This window comes from Pararge aegeria, chromosome 25 (assembly GCF_905163445.1).
Source record: "Pararge aegeria chromosome 25, ilParAegt1.1, whole genome shotgun sequence".
Classification (NCBI taxonomy): Eukaryota; Metazoa; Arthropoda; class Insecta; order Lepidoptera; family Nymphalidae; genus Pararge; species Pararge aegeria.
In genome coordinates, this window is record NC_053204.1 from 1,806,206 (window position 1) to 1,819,299 (window position 13,094).

A 13,094-nucleotide genomic window follows, 5' to 3' on the forward strand; every position below is an offset into this window, starting at 1 on the left:
AGTTGAAATTATAAATTCTAAAATTCTTTAATTCATGTTGGGTTATCACAGGCACTTACAAAGCGTTTATAAAGTAACTAAACCTAAAGCTAGGAGGGTTCCGAAAGTGCCTGAGTATCAGAAGAGCCTACAAAAATTAAGCCAGGTTTTTTTTCAATAGCACAATAGATTAATAAAAAAGAAAATTAATAAAAATTCACTTTCAGAATGTTATGACTCTACCATCATCATCAACATTAAACCTCAAAGTGACGGTCGGATCTTCAGTTTTAACGCAAAGCATAAATACAAACACGATTGCAAACACCAAAGTTACACCAAACATAACTGTAGATCCAAAATTAATTACAACTTCAAAGGAAAACCAAAAAAGCGACCAAACTTATACAACCACGTCCAACAACCAAGAGTATGTGCAGAATGAAGAATCAACTTTAACAACCAAGTCTGTTGATTGGAAAGTTTCAAAGAACAAATCCAGTTCTGTCTTGACGTTTAATGTGGACTCGTTGCCCAAGGATTTCCTATCGTCAACCATTTTGAAAGTGGACGCTGAGTTTGAGAAAACTAACGATGAGGAAGAGGGAAACCAGGAGTTAGTGAATAATGATGATCAGCCGATGGAAATAGATGAAGGTAAATAGAACTTTGCTGGTCGTCTTATAAGTAGGGAACCCAGTTTCGATCCCCGGTTGGGTAATTTCTATATACATTATACACATATATATAACTGGGATATACCACTATATACATATCGCCATCTAGCCCTAAAGTTAGCGTAGCTTGATTTATGAGTACAAAAATTAACTGATGGATATATTATAATATACAGAGAAACACCCAGACACTGAAAAATCTTATCTTAAAAATCGTATCTTTATATATTTCTAGATTGTTCGGGTGCGGTCTTGTCGACAAAATCACGCACGAAGTTGAAGTTCGAGGAAGATATAAAGGTAAAACCAATCTTTGTCGAAGCCGGAGGGTTCGATGGCCAAATAACAATACTTAATACTATAAAATCACAAACCCACAATTCCCTCGGGTCAACGTCTCCCACTTCCCCCCCGATGTCGTCAAGCTCTTCTCATGGCGAGTTCTCGCGCTCGCCCCACTCCCCCGGTGACGCCATAGCAACCCCTCAGGTGGTAAACGGCAAAAAAAGCCCGCATTGGAGTAGCGTGGTGGGTCTATGTTCTAAAACGAGGGAGGGAGTCTGTCTGTACCTATTAATCGTTAATAGGCTGCAGCTGAGGTAAAAGTAGCGATTGCTTTGAGTGGTAAGGACTATAGCCTCTGTGTGTGTGTGTTTCCATTTGTGGTATTGTATGCCCGGAACGGATGAACCGATGCTGAAAAACACACAAAATGGCGGATTACAAAATTTTTTCACATGAAACGGCTAGACTAATATATGATAATGTATAGTACATTATCATATTAGTCGATTAGTCAATATTGAATGTTGGGCGTATTTATGTTTCATTTATACTCGTTATTTGTAAACCACAATATGTTAGGAACATATTAAAACAAAGTAGACATTTAAAGTGGGATACAATATTTGATATACTGAGTGACTCTCTTGAGGTCCCAAGGTTCTGGAATGGCAGCCGGTAAAACTGGTGGACGGACTACATTATTCGCGTCGCAGGTAGCCGTTGGATTCAAGCGGCGCAGGACCGTGGAATTAGGAACTCCCTCCAACAGAACTATGTCCAGCAGTGGACGTCTATCGGTTGATATGATGACAATATTTGAGATTTTTGTACAATTGAATCAATTAGATTTCTGGAATGAGCCCGCAGACTTTGACAATTGAAAGTGTACACTGTCAAAACTTATAGCTAACTTCAGGGTGTCGGGCTTTTTGTGACGGTGTGCGCGCGCATCGTAAAAAATTACTTTCACTATTTTTCCCTAACGCGCAAAATATGGGTGTTTCAGGTGGATGGAACAGATAAATTCGAGACGGAGTTTATTGATATGAAACTATTGGGCGGTTCCGAAGGACAATATGTGCTGGGGAAACTGATGCTGCAAGACGACGAATCTGACAACGATGGCGATGTTGAGGAACGTGAGTACCCCATATACTGTACGTACATTCTTTAGACATCAAAATAACTTATCTTAATGGTGAAGAAACACCCTATAGCGAATGCTTGCGGTGCGGTGCGGTGGTTGTATCATTTCACCTCCGGAACAGTTCCTGTTCGAATAGATACTTATTTCGATCAGAGAGGCTAATGTGAAATTTTCCAATTACGTTTACTTATTCGACCGCTTATAATATAAAGAAACAGTATTGTCACTAGATGGCGCTCTTTTGATTCCGTACAAATCGCTGAGTGCAATAAGCAACACCTAGCGAATGCGAGTGAAGTGTGGCGGCGGTAGCATTAATCACAGTTCCGGTTGGAATTGGTACTTAATTTCGAATGATTTAAATTTTTTTTTATAGTAATAATTGACGGACCATGCAGATGGCACATCTGATGGTTAGTGGAACACCACGCCATATGAACACAGCAACACTTCACAGGCCATGCAAGGAATCCTGCATGCCTGCCTGTCATCTTAGTACCCATAACACAAGCTACGCTTACTTTGGGGCTAGATGGCGATGTGTGTATTGTCGTAGTATGTTTATTTAATTTTTTAATTTATTTATTCACTACAAGTTAGCCCTTCACTGCAATCTCACCTGGTGGTAAGCGATGATGCAGTCTAAGATGGTAACAGGCCTAACCCTAACAGTTAGAGGTATAGCAGGTATATTAAAATCATGCATGCTAATAATGGCTAATTCGTTAGCGGTACGTATTTGTCGGTAGGGTAACTAGCCACGGCCGAAGCCTGCCATGAAACCAGAGAATATTCTGAAATTATAAATTCCCAAGTGGCCTCTACTGGAGATCGAACCCGCGAACTCCCAATTAAAACCATAGCGCTCATCGCTGCGCCAGGGAGGTCATCACAGGGAGGGAGGTACTTCCACGTGCGAGCTCTGTCACAAAAAGCTCAACTACTGCTGAAAATAAATTATAACCTGAATGTTCTTTTTCTACTGATTCACAGACACAATATTGATGGATGAACAGAACGGGTCAATAATCCGCGTGATGGCGGGACAGAAGCTCATGTATGGGGACGATGGTAAACTGACCCTCGTCCCTGATGATGAGCTGGACAACCAGGACAATGAGAGCCAAGGTAAATACCCTTCAGACCTATTTACATCCCACTTCTGAAAGTATTTTATATTTTGTCGTCACTCGCCTTTAAACGTGACGAAGAATTCCCAGGTGCCGGTTCCCTCACGATATTTTCCTTCCCCGTTTAAAGTAAATTATATTTTAATTGCTTAAAACGCACGTAGCTCCGGAAAGATTACGGTTGCGTGTCTAGGAGCGAACTCGGTCGCCGCGAAAGAGACGCTGAAGTCCTAATGTGGACTGTAACAATAATAATATTAGAAGTAAAAATAAACTTGTAGTGCAGTTTACTAGGCTGCATAAAATTTGTAATTCATTTAAGGGTAATTGCATATCATTTTATAACAAATTCCCAGATGAAATCCTTGAGATGTCTCTCAATAAGTTCAAAGTTTATATAAAACGTAAGCTTATAGAAGAATCCTATTATAATATTAGGGATTACATGTATGATGAAAAAGCTTGGATATGAATTGCTTCATAGCTCAACATTAACTAGACTGTGAGATGGTGATAACAAAAAAAAAACCTGGCTAAGTTTGTTGTGAGCTTCTTCTTAGACGAGGGCGCGTTAAGTTAACGAATGCAGTTATCACCATCACTAACATTAGTGTAACATTTAAATGTATGAACGCTTCATAAGTGCTTCTAATGAGTGCCTTAACATGAATAAAAAAATTTAGAATTTTAATGACTATGCTATCACCGCTTATATTATCTCTTTCACTTTTCATTTATTGCACTGTATTCGAAAGATTTTTGGTGTGTGGGATAGTCAACATGAATGAAGAATATTTATTTATTTATTAAGGACACTAATAAACTTGTACAATATTTGACACATTCCCTTATATGTACATCTAAAACAAGTGACCATGACATTCACAAAAAATAATAATGACATTTCTTTTAAATACCGGGTAAGAGTTATGAAATATGTCGATGCCAGGTAATAATCGTGTTATTACGTTGTATTCAGCACATATGCGGGCTATCGGAGCTTGTTTTCCAAGATGCGTCCTAGCGGAAGGTATATGAAAGATTTTTCGTGTTGGAGTTGTACAATAACGGCGATGTCTACTTGGGACAGAAAGATAGATCCGTTCAAGTAAATTACTGCACTTTATATTATAATATATACTACTACGACAATACACACATCGCCATCTAGCCCCAAAGTAAGCGTAGCTTGTGTTATGGGTACCGAAATAGCTGATGAATATTTTTTTTATGAATATAATACACATAAATACTTATAATATACAGATAAACACCCAGACACTGAAAAACATTCATGTTCATCTCACAAACATTTTCCAGTTGTGGGAATCGAACCCACGACCTTAGACTCAGAAAGCAGGGTCAGTGCCCACTGCGCCACTCGGCCGTCATTATTATTATTTAATATTTGTGACCTTTTTTTTCAGATTCAAATGAGGAGTCTCAGTTAGAACTGCAGGTGTCTGGTGATGAGGAAACTGCCAACGCCATTATCGCGGCGGCACAGGAACAAGGTGAGACCTAGTTCGTCATCATCATCATCATCATCGTAATCATCAGTATTCTAATAGAGCACAGTATTATTGCTCTAACCAGGTTGCTCTTCTAATAATTTAAAATGACATTGTGAGATGGTGATAACAAAAAAAAAATAACACCCGGCTAAGTTTGTTGTGGGCTTCTTCTTAGACCGGGACGCGTTTGGAACCCTCGTAGCTTCAGTTTAAAGTTTACGAATGTGGTTATCGCCATCATCTCACTACCGTGTAATTCTTATGTACGCATCAAAAGTGCCACCTATGGGCCTACTTGAATAAAGATATTTTTGACTTTGACTTTATTAAAATGAGATACGACTCGTTTATATTATTATATAATAATATTATAAAAATAATTGTCTATATTGTGTCTCATTTACAACTGATTCTTATAATCTAAGGAACGGTAACAACTGTATTAGTTAAAAACTGTGTTACAGCTATTAACGCCCACCTCCGGGTTTGCTTAAATACAAAAAGACTAAAACAAAGAAAATTAAGCCATGGGGTGAACACCACCAAATTCCTTATCTCCGTACCTACCTACTCCGGGTACGCACTGATTTTTTTACAAGGTAAATCGAATAGGTAATCGACAGCCTGCTGGCGCAGTTGGCAGTGACCCTGCTTTCCGCGTCCAAGGCCGTGGGTTCGATTCCTACAACTTTAAAAATGTTTGTGTGATGAACGTGAATGTTTTTCAGTGTCTGGGTGTTTATCTGTATATTATAATTATTAGTATAGTATTTTTGTGTATTATATTCATTAAAGTATTCATCAGCTATCCTAGTACCCAAAACAAAAGCTACGCTTACTTTGGGGCGATGTGTGTATTGTCGTAGTATATTTATTTAAAAAAAAAAACCCCAACCGTTATAGCCTGACTTGGAAATGGAACCCAATACCTAGTTATCCGTAAAACATGCTAAGCATAATGGGTTAATAATCTCATATCTGACTTAACCAATTTTGCAGGCGGTGCGTTCATAAAAGTGGAGTCGGGCGAGATGTATAGAGTGCAATCTGTTGAAAGCAAAACCGATGAAGAAGACAGTTTGAAACTGGAGGCACAGTCGGCGGTAAGTGGTCACAAGAAAAAAAAAAATTCTCATGTGTGAGGTACTACGAAGTATAGTGAGATCATCATCACAACTCACTTACAGCCCACTACAAGGCACGGGTCTCCTCTAATTGAGAAGGGTTGAGGCCGTAGTCCACCACGCTGGCCAAGTGCGGATTGGTGGACATCATACGCCTCAGATAATGTTATGGAAAACTCAGGCATGCGGGTTTCCTCACGATGTTTTACTTTTTACTTTTCACGATGATTACCTTCACGGTTAAAGAATGTAATAGTTTCATAAATGTGAGATAGTAAAGGTAATTTATTGACACTAGCATATGAATTAAAGAAATCTTGTACACTCATAAGGCTGTTAATACATTTAAAAATATATTTAAAAAATCTATCCGTAACTTATATAAGAAAGAGTTATGATTTTTTTTATTTACTAGACCAGTTTTGATATTCGCAAAAAAATATTAAGAAAACTAGATTAATAGTTTGGTTGTATAAGAAGCATCTATATCGACTGACAGATGATATCAATTAAATCTATTGCGGTCGTTTTATGCAGAAGAAAGAGATTCGAATAGTTAATTAATAGAATCCGTTGCTTTTTTTATTCAGAAATTATTTTTTATTTCTTATGTCTGGTGAAGTAAACTTCAATAATTATTTTATATTGTCTGTCTCTTGTATAACATTGTCTCCCACTTATCATTGGGTTACGTATGTAGTCTTTTGGCAGTCACGCTTTTTTAATTTTTTTAGATTTTATTTTAAGTATAATTTAAGGTATATTCAGTTATAAGCTAAATATAAATTATATTTATATATATAGATATCCCTACGGGCACTGAGTGGCTCCATCGTGCCGTATGATTAGTAATTTGTTGATGCGTTTTCACTTCTAACTTATAATTTGTTAGTAATGCTATAATTCCATCTAAGTAGGTAAGTATAGTAAATAGTCAGAGATAGTCAATCAAAAAGTCTGTCACAAAATGGCGGGCTCTGATTGGCACATTTGAATCGGATCAACATATGATCAATATATTACTAGACATATGGCACAATGAAGCCACTAAGTGCCCGTAGGGATATCTAAATATATATATATATACATCTAAATATTTTTTTTGTAGTGCAAATTACAGAATTACTGCAGATAGGATAGGTTAAACTGGCTGTTAATGTCAGACGATAAAAAAAAAAAATTACTGTATTTCTTTTTTGACGGTTAGTTGTTTTTTCAATTTTGCAGATGATTTTGAACGAAGACGGTCAATTTCGGTGTCTCATGTGCGAGAGGAGTGAAGACAAAGGCGAGTTTAATATTTTATTTTACAACCCTCTTAAGCTTTCATCATCATCATCATCACATCAACCCACGACAGGGCACGGGTCTCCTGTCACAATGAGAAGGGTTTGAGGCCGTAGTCCACCACGCTGGCCCAGTGCAGATTGGTGGACTCTTCACCCTTATGGAGAACTCTCAGGCATGCAGGTTTCCTCACTATGTTTTCTTTCACTGTTGAAGCAAGTGATATTTTAATTACATACTTAGAACGCACATAACTTAGAAAAGTTAGAGGCCAAAAGTCGAATTCCTACGCACTGCGCGGCCTCTATCACCTCTTCAAACAAAAATTAACTTAAAATTTATCTAAGAGCCCAGCCCAGGAAATCGACTTTACTTTGGGGGGGCCGAGTTCGAATCCCAGCACGCACTTCTAACTTTACTAAGTTATGTGCGTACACCCCTTCTCTTTATATAGTGCGCCGGTAATAGGTTGATATTATGACTTTTAGTTTTGGTTAATTTCAGTTCTGATTGTTTCAGTTAGTTTGTTGTTGTGGAAGGCTTTGGCCGTGGCTAGTTACCAACCTACTGACACAGACGTGCCGCATAGCGATTTAGCGTTCCGGTACGATGCCGCGTTGAAACCGATTGGTGGTATGAGTTTAATATTACTGTCATACCCCTAATAGGCTAGCCCGTTACCATTTTACACTGCATCATCAGCTGTCAAGGGTTAACTAATAGTGTTTTTTAACCACTATAATTTAGCCCTTGACTGCAATCTCACCTGGTAGTAAGTGATGTTGCAGTCTAAGACGGTAACGGGCTAACCTTTTAGGGAGTATGGTAGTCATACCGCTAATAGTATTCTACGCGACATCGCACCGGAACACTAAATCGCTTAGCGGCACCTCTTTGTCGGTAGGGTGGTAACTAGCCACGGCCAAAGCCTCCCACCAGACCAGACCAGAGAAAAATCTGAAATTAGAAATTTCCAAATTGTTCATGCCGGGAATCGAACGCGGGACCTCCTACTTGCATTCATAACGCTCACCGTTGCGCCAATTATATTGCGTTAATAATGTAGCAAACTATTGTTGGATTTATTTTCAGGTGAGCCAATATACGTTGGTGACTCGGATGCTACCATGTTACACTTGAAAAGCTATCACTCTGCGAGGTTATATATCTGTCGCGTCTGCGGCCATATAGAGAGAAGGAGAAGTGACTATGCTCTTCATATGGGTGAGTAATATTTTTTTTTTTTCTTAGCTTTATCTTTATTTTTTTATTTTGACGGCCGATTGGCGCATTGGGCAGCGACACTTCTTTCTGAGTCAAGGCCGTCGGTTCGAATCCCACAACTGGAAAATGTTTGTGTTATGAACATGAATGTTTCTCAGTGTCTGCGTGTTTATATGTATATTATAAGTATACTTTGGGACTTGATGGCGATGTGTGTATATTTATTTATTTTATAATATTTTGTCATGTTTTAAGAAAATAAATGAATTTGAATTTGAAAAAGTGAATGTAATATTATGCATATATATATGTCAAATACATGGTAGTGCGTGTAATGTTTTGTTTATTGACTGGCTTTCTGCAGTCCTTTTTTATACAAACCATAAGTGTGGGAAATTTCATACTCCTTTGTCCAAGCAATTTTAGTAAAACGGGGTATAATGTTTTTCCTATACGTATTACTTATATTTTACGGCCGAGTGGCGCAGTGGGCAGCGACCCTGCTTTCTGAGTCCAAGGCCGTGGGTTCGACTCCCACAACTGGAGAATGTTTGTGTGATGAACATGAATGTTTTTCAGTGTCTGTGTGTTCTGTATATTATTATATGTATATTATTCAAAGCTAGCCTCCGAAATTCGCTGCACCGACGTAACTTGAACATGATACGATACGGCCGCTTCTTGGTTAGCAGGCATACTATGGCTATCCCTTGTTTATGCCTACGTAACATATTACTAAATTTATTAGTGTTTTTAATGTTGCCAAACAAATTAACTGGGAGTTTATTAATGTTTAATGGCAGCATGAATTCATTTTGGATTCCATATTGGAGGGGGTGTTAAAAAGTAAACCAAAAATTAATTTGATTGGTTTTTTTTTGTCCAACTACTATATCAGCTACTATTTATTATGTAGCATCCTTGACACTTACTGCATGAACGTATTACCTTTTTTCCTTTTTTTTTTTTTTTCTTTCTTTCCTTTTCTTTTTTCTTCATTTTTTCAACATGTATAATGTAAATGGGTGTACCCATGGGTAAATCTCGTAGAAGGCCAAGTCCATGATGCAGACAGACAGACAGCAATGAAAAAAAATATTTGCTTGGTTGTTTTGGCTTCAGTATCGATTGACCCTCTAAAAAAGAAAAAAAACTCGCTTGCCCCACTCGCTTGCAAAGGGCTTAACTAGTAGAATAATGTACACTACCTATATTGAAAGTCGGGGTTATTTTAAATTTGTATGTCAATGTTTCAGAGGAGCACAACCCGAACAACAAGCTAATGCAAACCGCCCTAAAGGCTCGCGTACATCAGTGTAACATCTGCGACAAGAAGTACCAGTAAGTAATATGCACTCTATAATGAAAATTAAGCATAATTTGCTGTACTCCGCGAAAAGCAGGAGAATTTGTGTGGTATAATTTATAATTTCTTCACTCCACACCAAACAGATCTTCGTCAATGTACCCTCTAAGCACATTTCGCTCCGAAACCGGAGCATCCTCAGGAGATTGACTTTACAATGAGTAAGTAAAGTCTGCTTCGATCCAATATGTACTCTATTCTTAAAGAGAAGAAGAACACCATAATAAAGATAATGGGGATATATAATATATAGTTTTGTGAGTTGCGGGACGGGATATAACAGCCGAGGAAGTCTAGAAAGAAAAAAAAACAGTTATAATATAAGCATTTTGTTTATATATTTCAATATATTATAATATAAGTATTTATTATATTCATATATTGTGATCATACCCTACAGTGACTAAAGTCTTTTATTTGTATAATTAATATTGTGTAATTTTGGCTGCAATGATTGTTTATCTATGCTTTATATATTAAACAATGTGCAAAAACGGAACGCAACCGTCATTCTGACAACCGCGGCGGTTCAAATTTGAGACGTTGACCGCAGCCATAATGCAGCCTATGGAGGGTAGAGGTAAGGAGAGTCATCTTATATGGGAGAAAAGTTGAAAAAGTGTCCAGTTGTTGCGCTAAATAACAGTTCAAAAATCCTCCACAATGGCGCTGGTGGATGCACAGGCTTGCTACATTCATACCATATTATGAATGTAGCAATCGTAGATGAATTGAAGCATGCCGAGTTAAAAAATTTAATGTCATTATCGACTAAAGTAGTTAATTATTGAGAATTTCAACAACTTACGTTTTACAAAATATTGTGGTAAATATAACCTTACTTCCTTGTTTATTTTTCAAGCCTACTCTAACAATATTTGGTTTGGCACTTCTTTTAAGAGTTACCCTGATGCAAATGTGGCGCCATCCTAATTTAATACATTTTGACGACACTTTTTCATATACACAGATGATCCTCCTTACCTCTACCCTCCATAATGCAGCCATAATCCAGCCCTTGGTGGGCCTTGGCTTGGTCAAGCATATTTCTCTATTTGAGCTCCGAACTCCTAGAACCCTCATATCCCTCTCGACTCCATCCCTCCACCCACCCCTAGGTCGTCCTCTACGCCCCTCCAATGTGCAACCTCTTTGGGGCTCTTGTTCCTTCCGAGTGTTGCACATGCCCTGCCCATTGTAAGAAAGAAAGAAAGAAAAAACTTTTATTTGGATATACACACTAGAAATAAAATACAGCTTATAGTTTACAAAACAATTACAGGAACGGTGTGATCCCAAAATGGTATTCACTCAGCATGTTATATCATTATATAATTTAAATGAATTTGAAGGGGAAATAGCTCCTCCAGGGGGGGTTTGTGTGCGGAAGACTAATTTTGAATATTAGAGCGGATTGATGACGAACGCAATAGAAAGATTCCCAAGTTTTTATCTAAATCGATAAGTAACGTTGACAGCCACTTACGACTTACTTTATTTACACGTTCTCGGGGATAATCTTTCTTCGGGGCGAATCAGTTTCACGGCACCTTCAAAGATTGTCGCGGCGCGGGGTTGTTCTCCTTAATTAGAGAGGGCAGCAATATCGTCTTGCTCAGAGCGGAGTTCAAAGACAACTGAATCGCCTAAAACGTTATAAAGTAAGCCTACTTATCAAATTACAAAGCGTTTACGTGTAAATTGCATACAAACAAATACTAGGGAAAATCGCTGTAACAGAATAATTATAATACTTAAAAAAAAAAATGTTTAGTAATAAATAAAAATAATATAAAAGATTTGTATGCATATATAATATTTTGTTACAGTGATCAAACCGATAAAATAAAATAATAAACACACGCAGGCACCTTTGTTCATAGCATTCTTAACAGTTTAATAGTCTTGACGACATTTGCTTCTTTAGAAAGTTCGACCGCAGCCGCATCGTTTCAAAATTCGCCAACCGAACTACACACGTTCCGCCAGCGAAGCCTCTGGGGAAATCCTGTGATCTCACTCGCTCTGCCCCCCCACAAACCCACTGATGCGACCTTCGTCGTTGCTTCCAGCTCAAAGGCGCTGCTGACGGGACACATGAACATGCACAACGGCTCGCGGCCCTACTCGTGCAGCATCTGCCGGAAGACCTTCGCCTCCAAGTACACCCACCAATCGCATCTCAAAACGCACCTCGTGAGTCATGTTTACTCATAACTACATTATGAGAATTAATTTGCTATACTCCGCGAAAAGCATGAAATTCAAAAATTCAAAATTCATTTATTACATGTAGGCCTAATATATAAGAACTTTTGAAACGTCAAGTCTGTCTGTTTGAAGTGACTCTACCACCGAGTCGGAAGGCAGTTTCTACCGAGATGGAGACGGCAAGAAACTCAGCAGTTGCTCTTTTCCAAAAAAATTTACATTTTAACATTCATTTTTCTATCTTGTGAGAGATGAAAGCGGAGCCGGATGCTTCCAAGCAACCTTGTCATTAAGAAAATCATCAATTGTATAGTAACCCCGCTGTAATAAATGTGTTTTAACACATTCTTTAAACTTATGCAATGGTAGGTCCAAAATTACCTTAGGAATCATATTATAAAAGCGTATACTCAATCCCACAAATGACTTCTGCACCTTTTGCAGACGATATGCAGATGTCACTAATTTATGACCATTTCTTGAGAATCTATGGTGTAATTAATTATTTCTTCAATCCTTATACTACACACCAAACAACCCATTAACGGCCCACTACAGGGCACGGGTCTCCCCCGGGAGAAGGGGTTAAGGCCGCTTGGTGGACAAGCTGGCCCAGTGCAGATTGGTTGACTCCACACACCTACACACCTTTGAAAATTTTTTTTTGAACTCTCAGGCATGTAGGTTTCTGTCACACATTCATGGTAGTGTGTGTAATGTCTTTTGTATTGATTTAACGTATGTTTTATGCATATAAAATATTATGTAGGAATTTTCGTCCGCGCAATTTTCGTAAAAAATATTACAGAGTTTTTGCTTTTGCTCTACATATTAAGTAGATACAACTCGTGTTTCGTCGTACAACTGTGAACCAATAAATTTACCCAATGTCATAGTTAAGAAATATTAAGAAAATAAAATTAATATTTTAATATTTTGGTGTAATAAAAGCATCATATACTGAGTGCCAGGAGTGCGGTCAAACAATTAGGTCTTTTCATGCAGGAGAAAAAAAAATCTAATAAGTACTGAATTTAATCTGCTTTCAAATGTTTAAATGCAGCAATTAGTGTCTCATTTTCTTATCACTGAACTGAACTTCAATTATTTTGAATATTGCGTTACTGTACATGGATGAAAGGGGCCTACG

At 37.9% G+C, this 13,094-nt stretch overlaps 1 protein-coding gene across 2 annotated transcripts in view; it reads left to right on the forward strand.

Annotated features, from left to right (window-relative positions):
- The window catches only part of LOC120634834 (zinc finger protein 354B-like), a 40,628-nt gene that overhangs the window by 8,573 nt on the left and 18,961 nt on the right, over positions 1 to 13,094 (forward strand). For both annotated transcript variants that reach the window (XM_039905661.1, XM_039905662.1), the window contains exons 5-14: positions 207 to 636; positions 892 to 956; positions 1,948 to 2,080; positions 3,082 to 3,216; positions 4,646 to 4,732; positions 5,732 to 5,835; positions 7,084 to 7,144; positions 8,236 to 8,367; positions 9,624 to 9,708; positions 11,806 to 11,929. In XM_039905661.1, the coding sequence (XP_039761595.1) occupies positions 207 to 636; positions 892 to 956; positions 1,948 to 2,080; positions 3,082 to 3,216; positions 4,646 to 4,732; positions 5,732 to 5,835; positions 7,084 to 7,144; positions 8,236 to 8,367; positions 9,624 to 9,708; positions 11,806 to 11,929 (1,356 nt within the window). The remainder of the gene's footprint in view (positions 1 to 206; positions 637 to 891; positions 957 to 1,947; positions 2,081 to 3,081; positions 3,217 to 4,645; positions 4,733 to 5,731; positions 5,836 to 7,083; positions 7,145 to 8,235; positions 8,368 to 9,623; positions 9,709 to 11,805; positions 11,930 to 13,094) is intronic.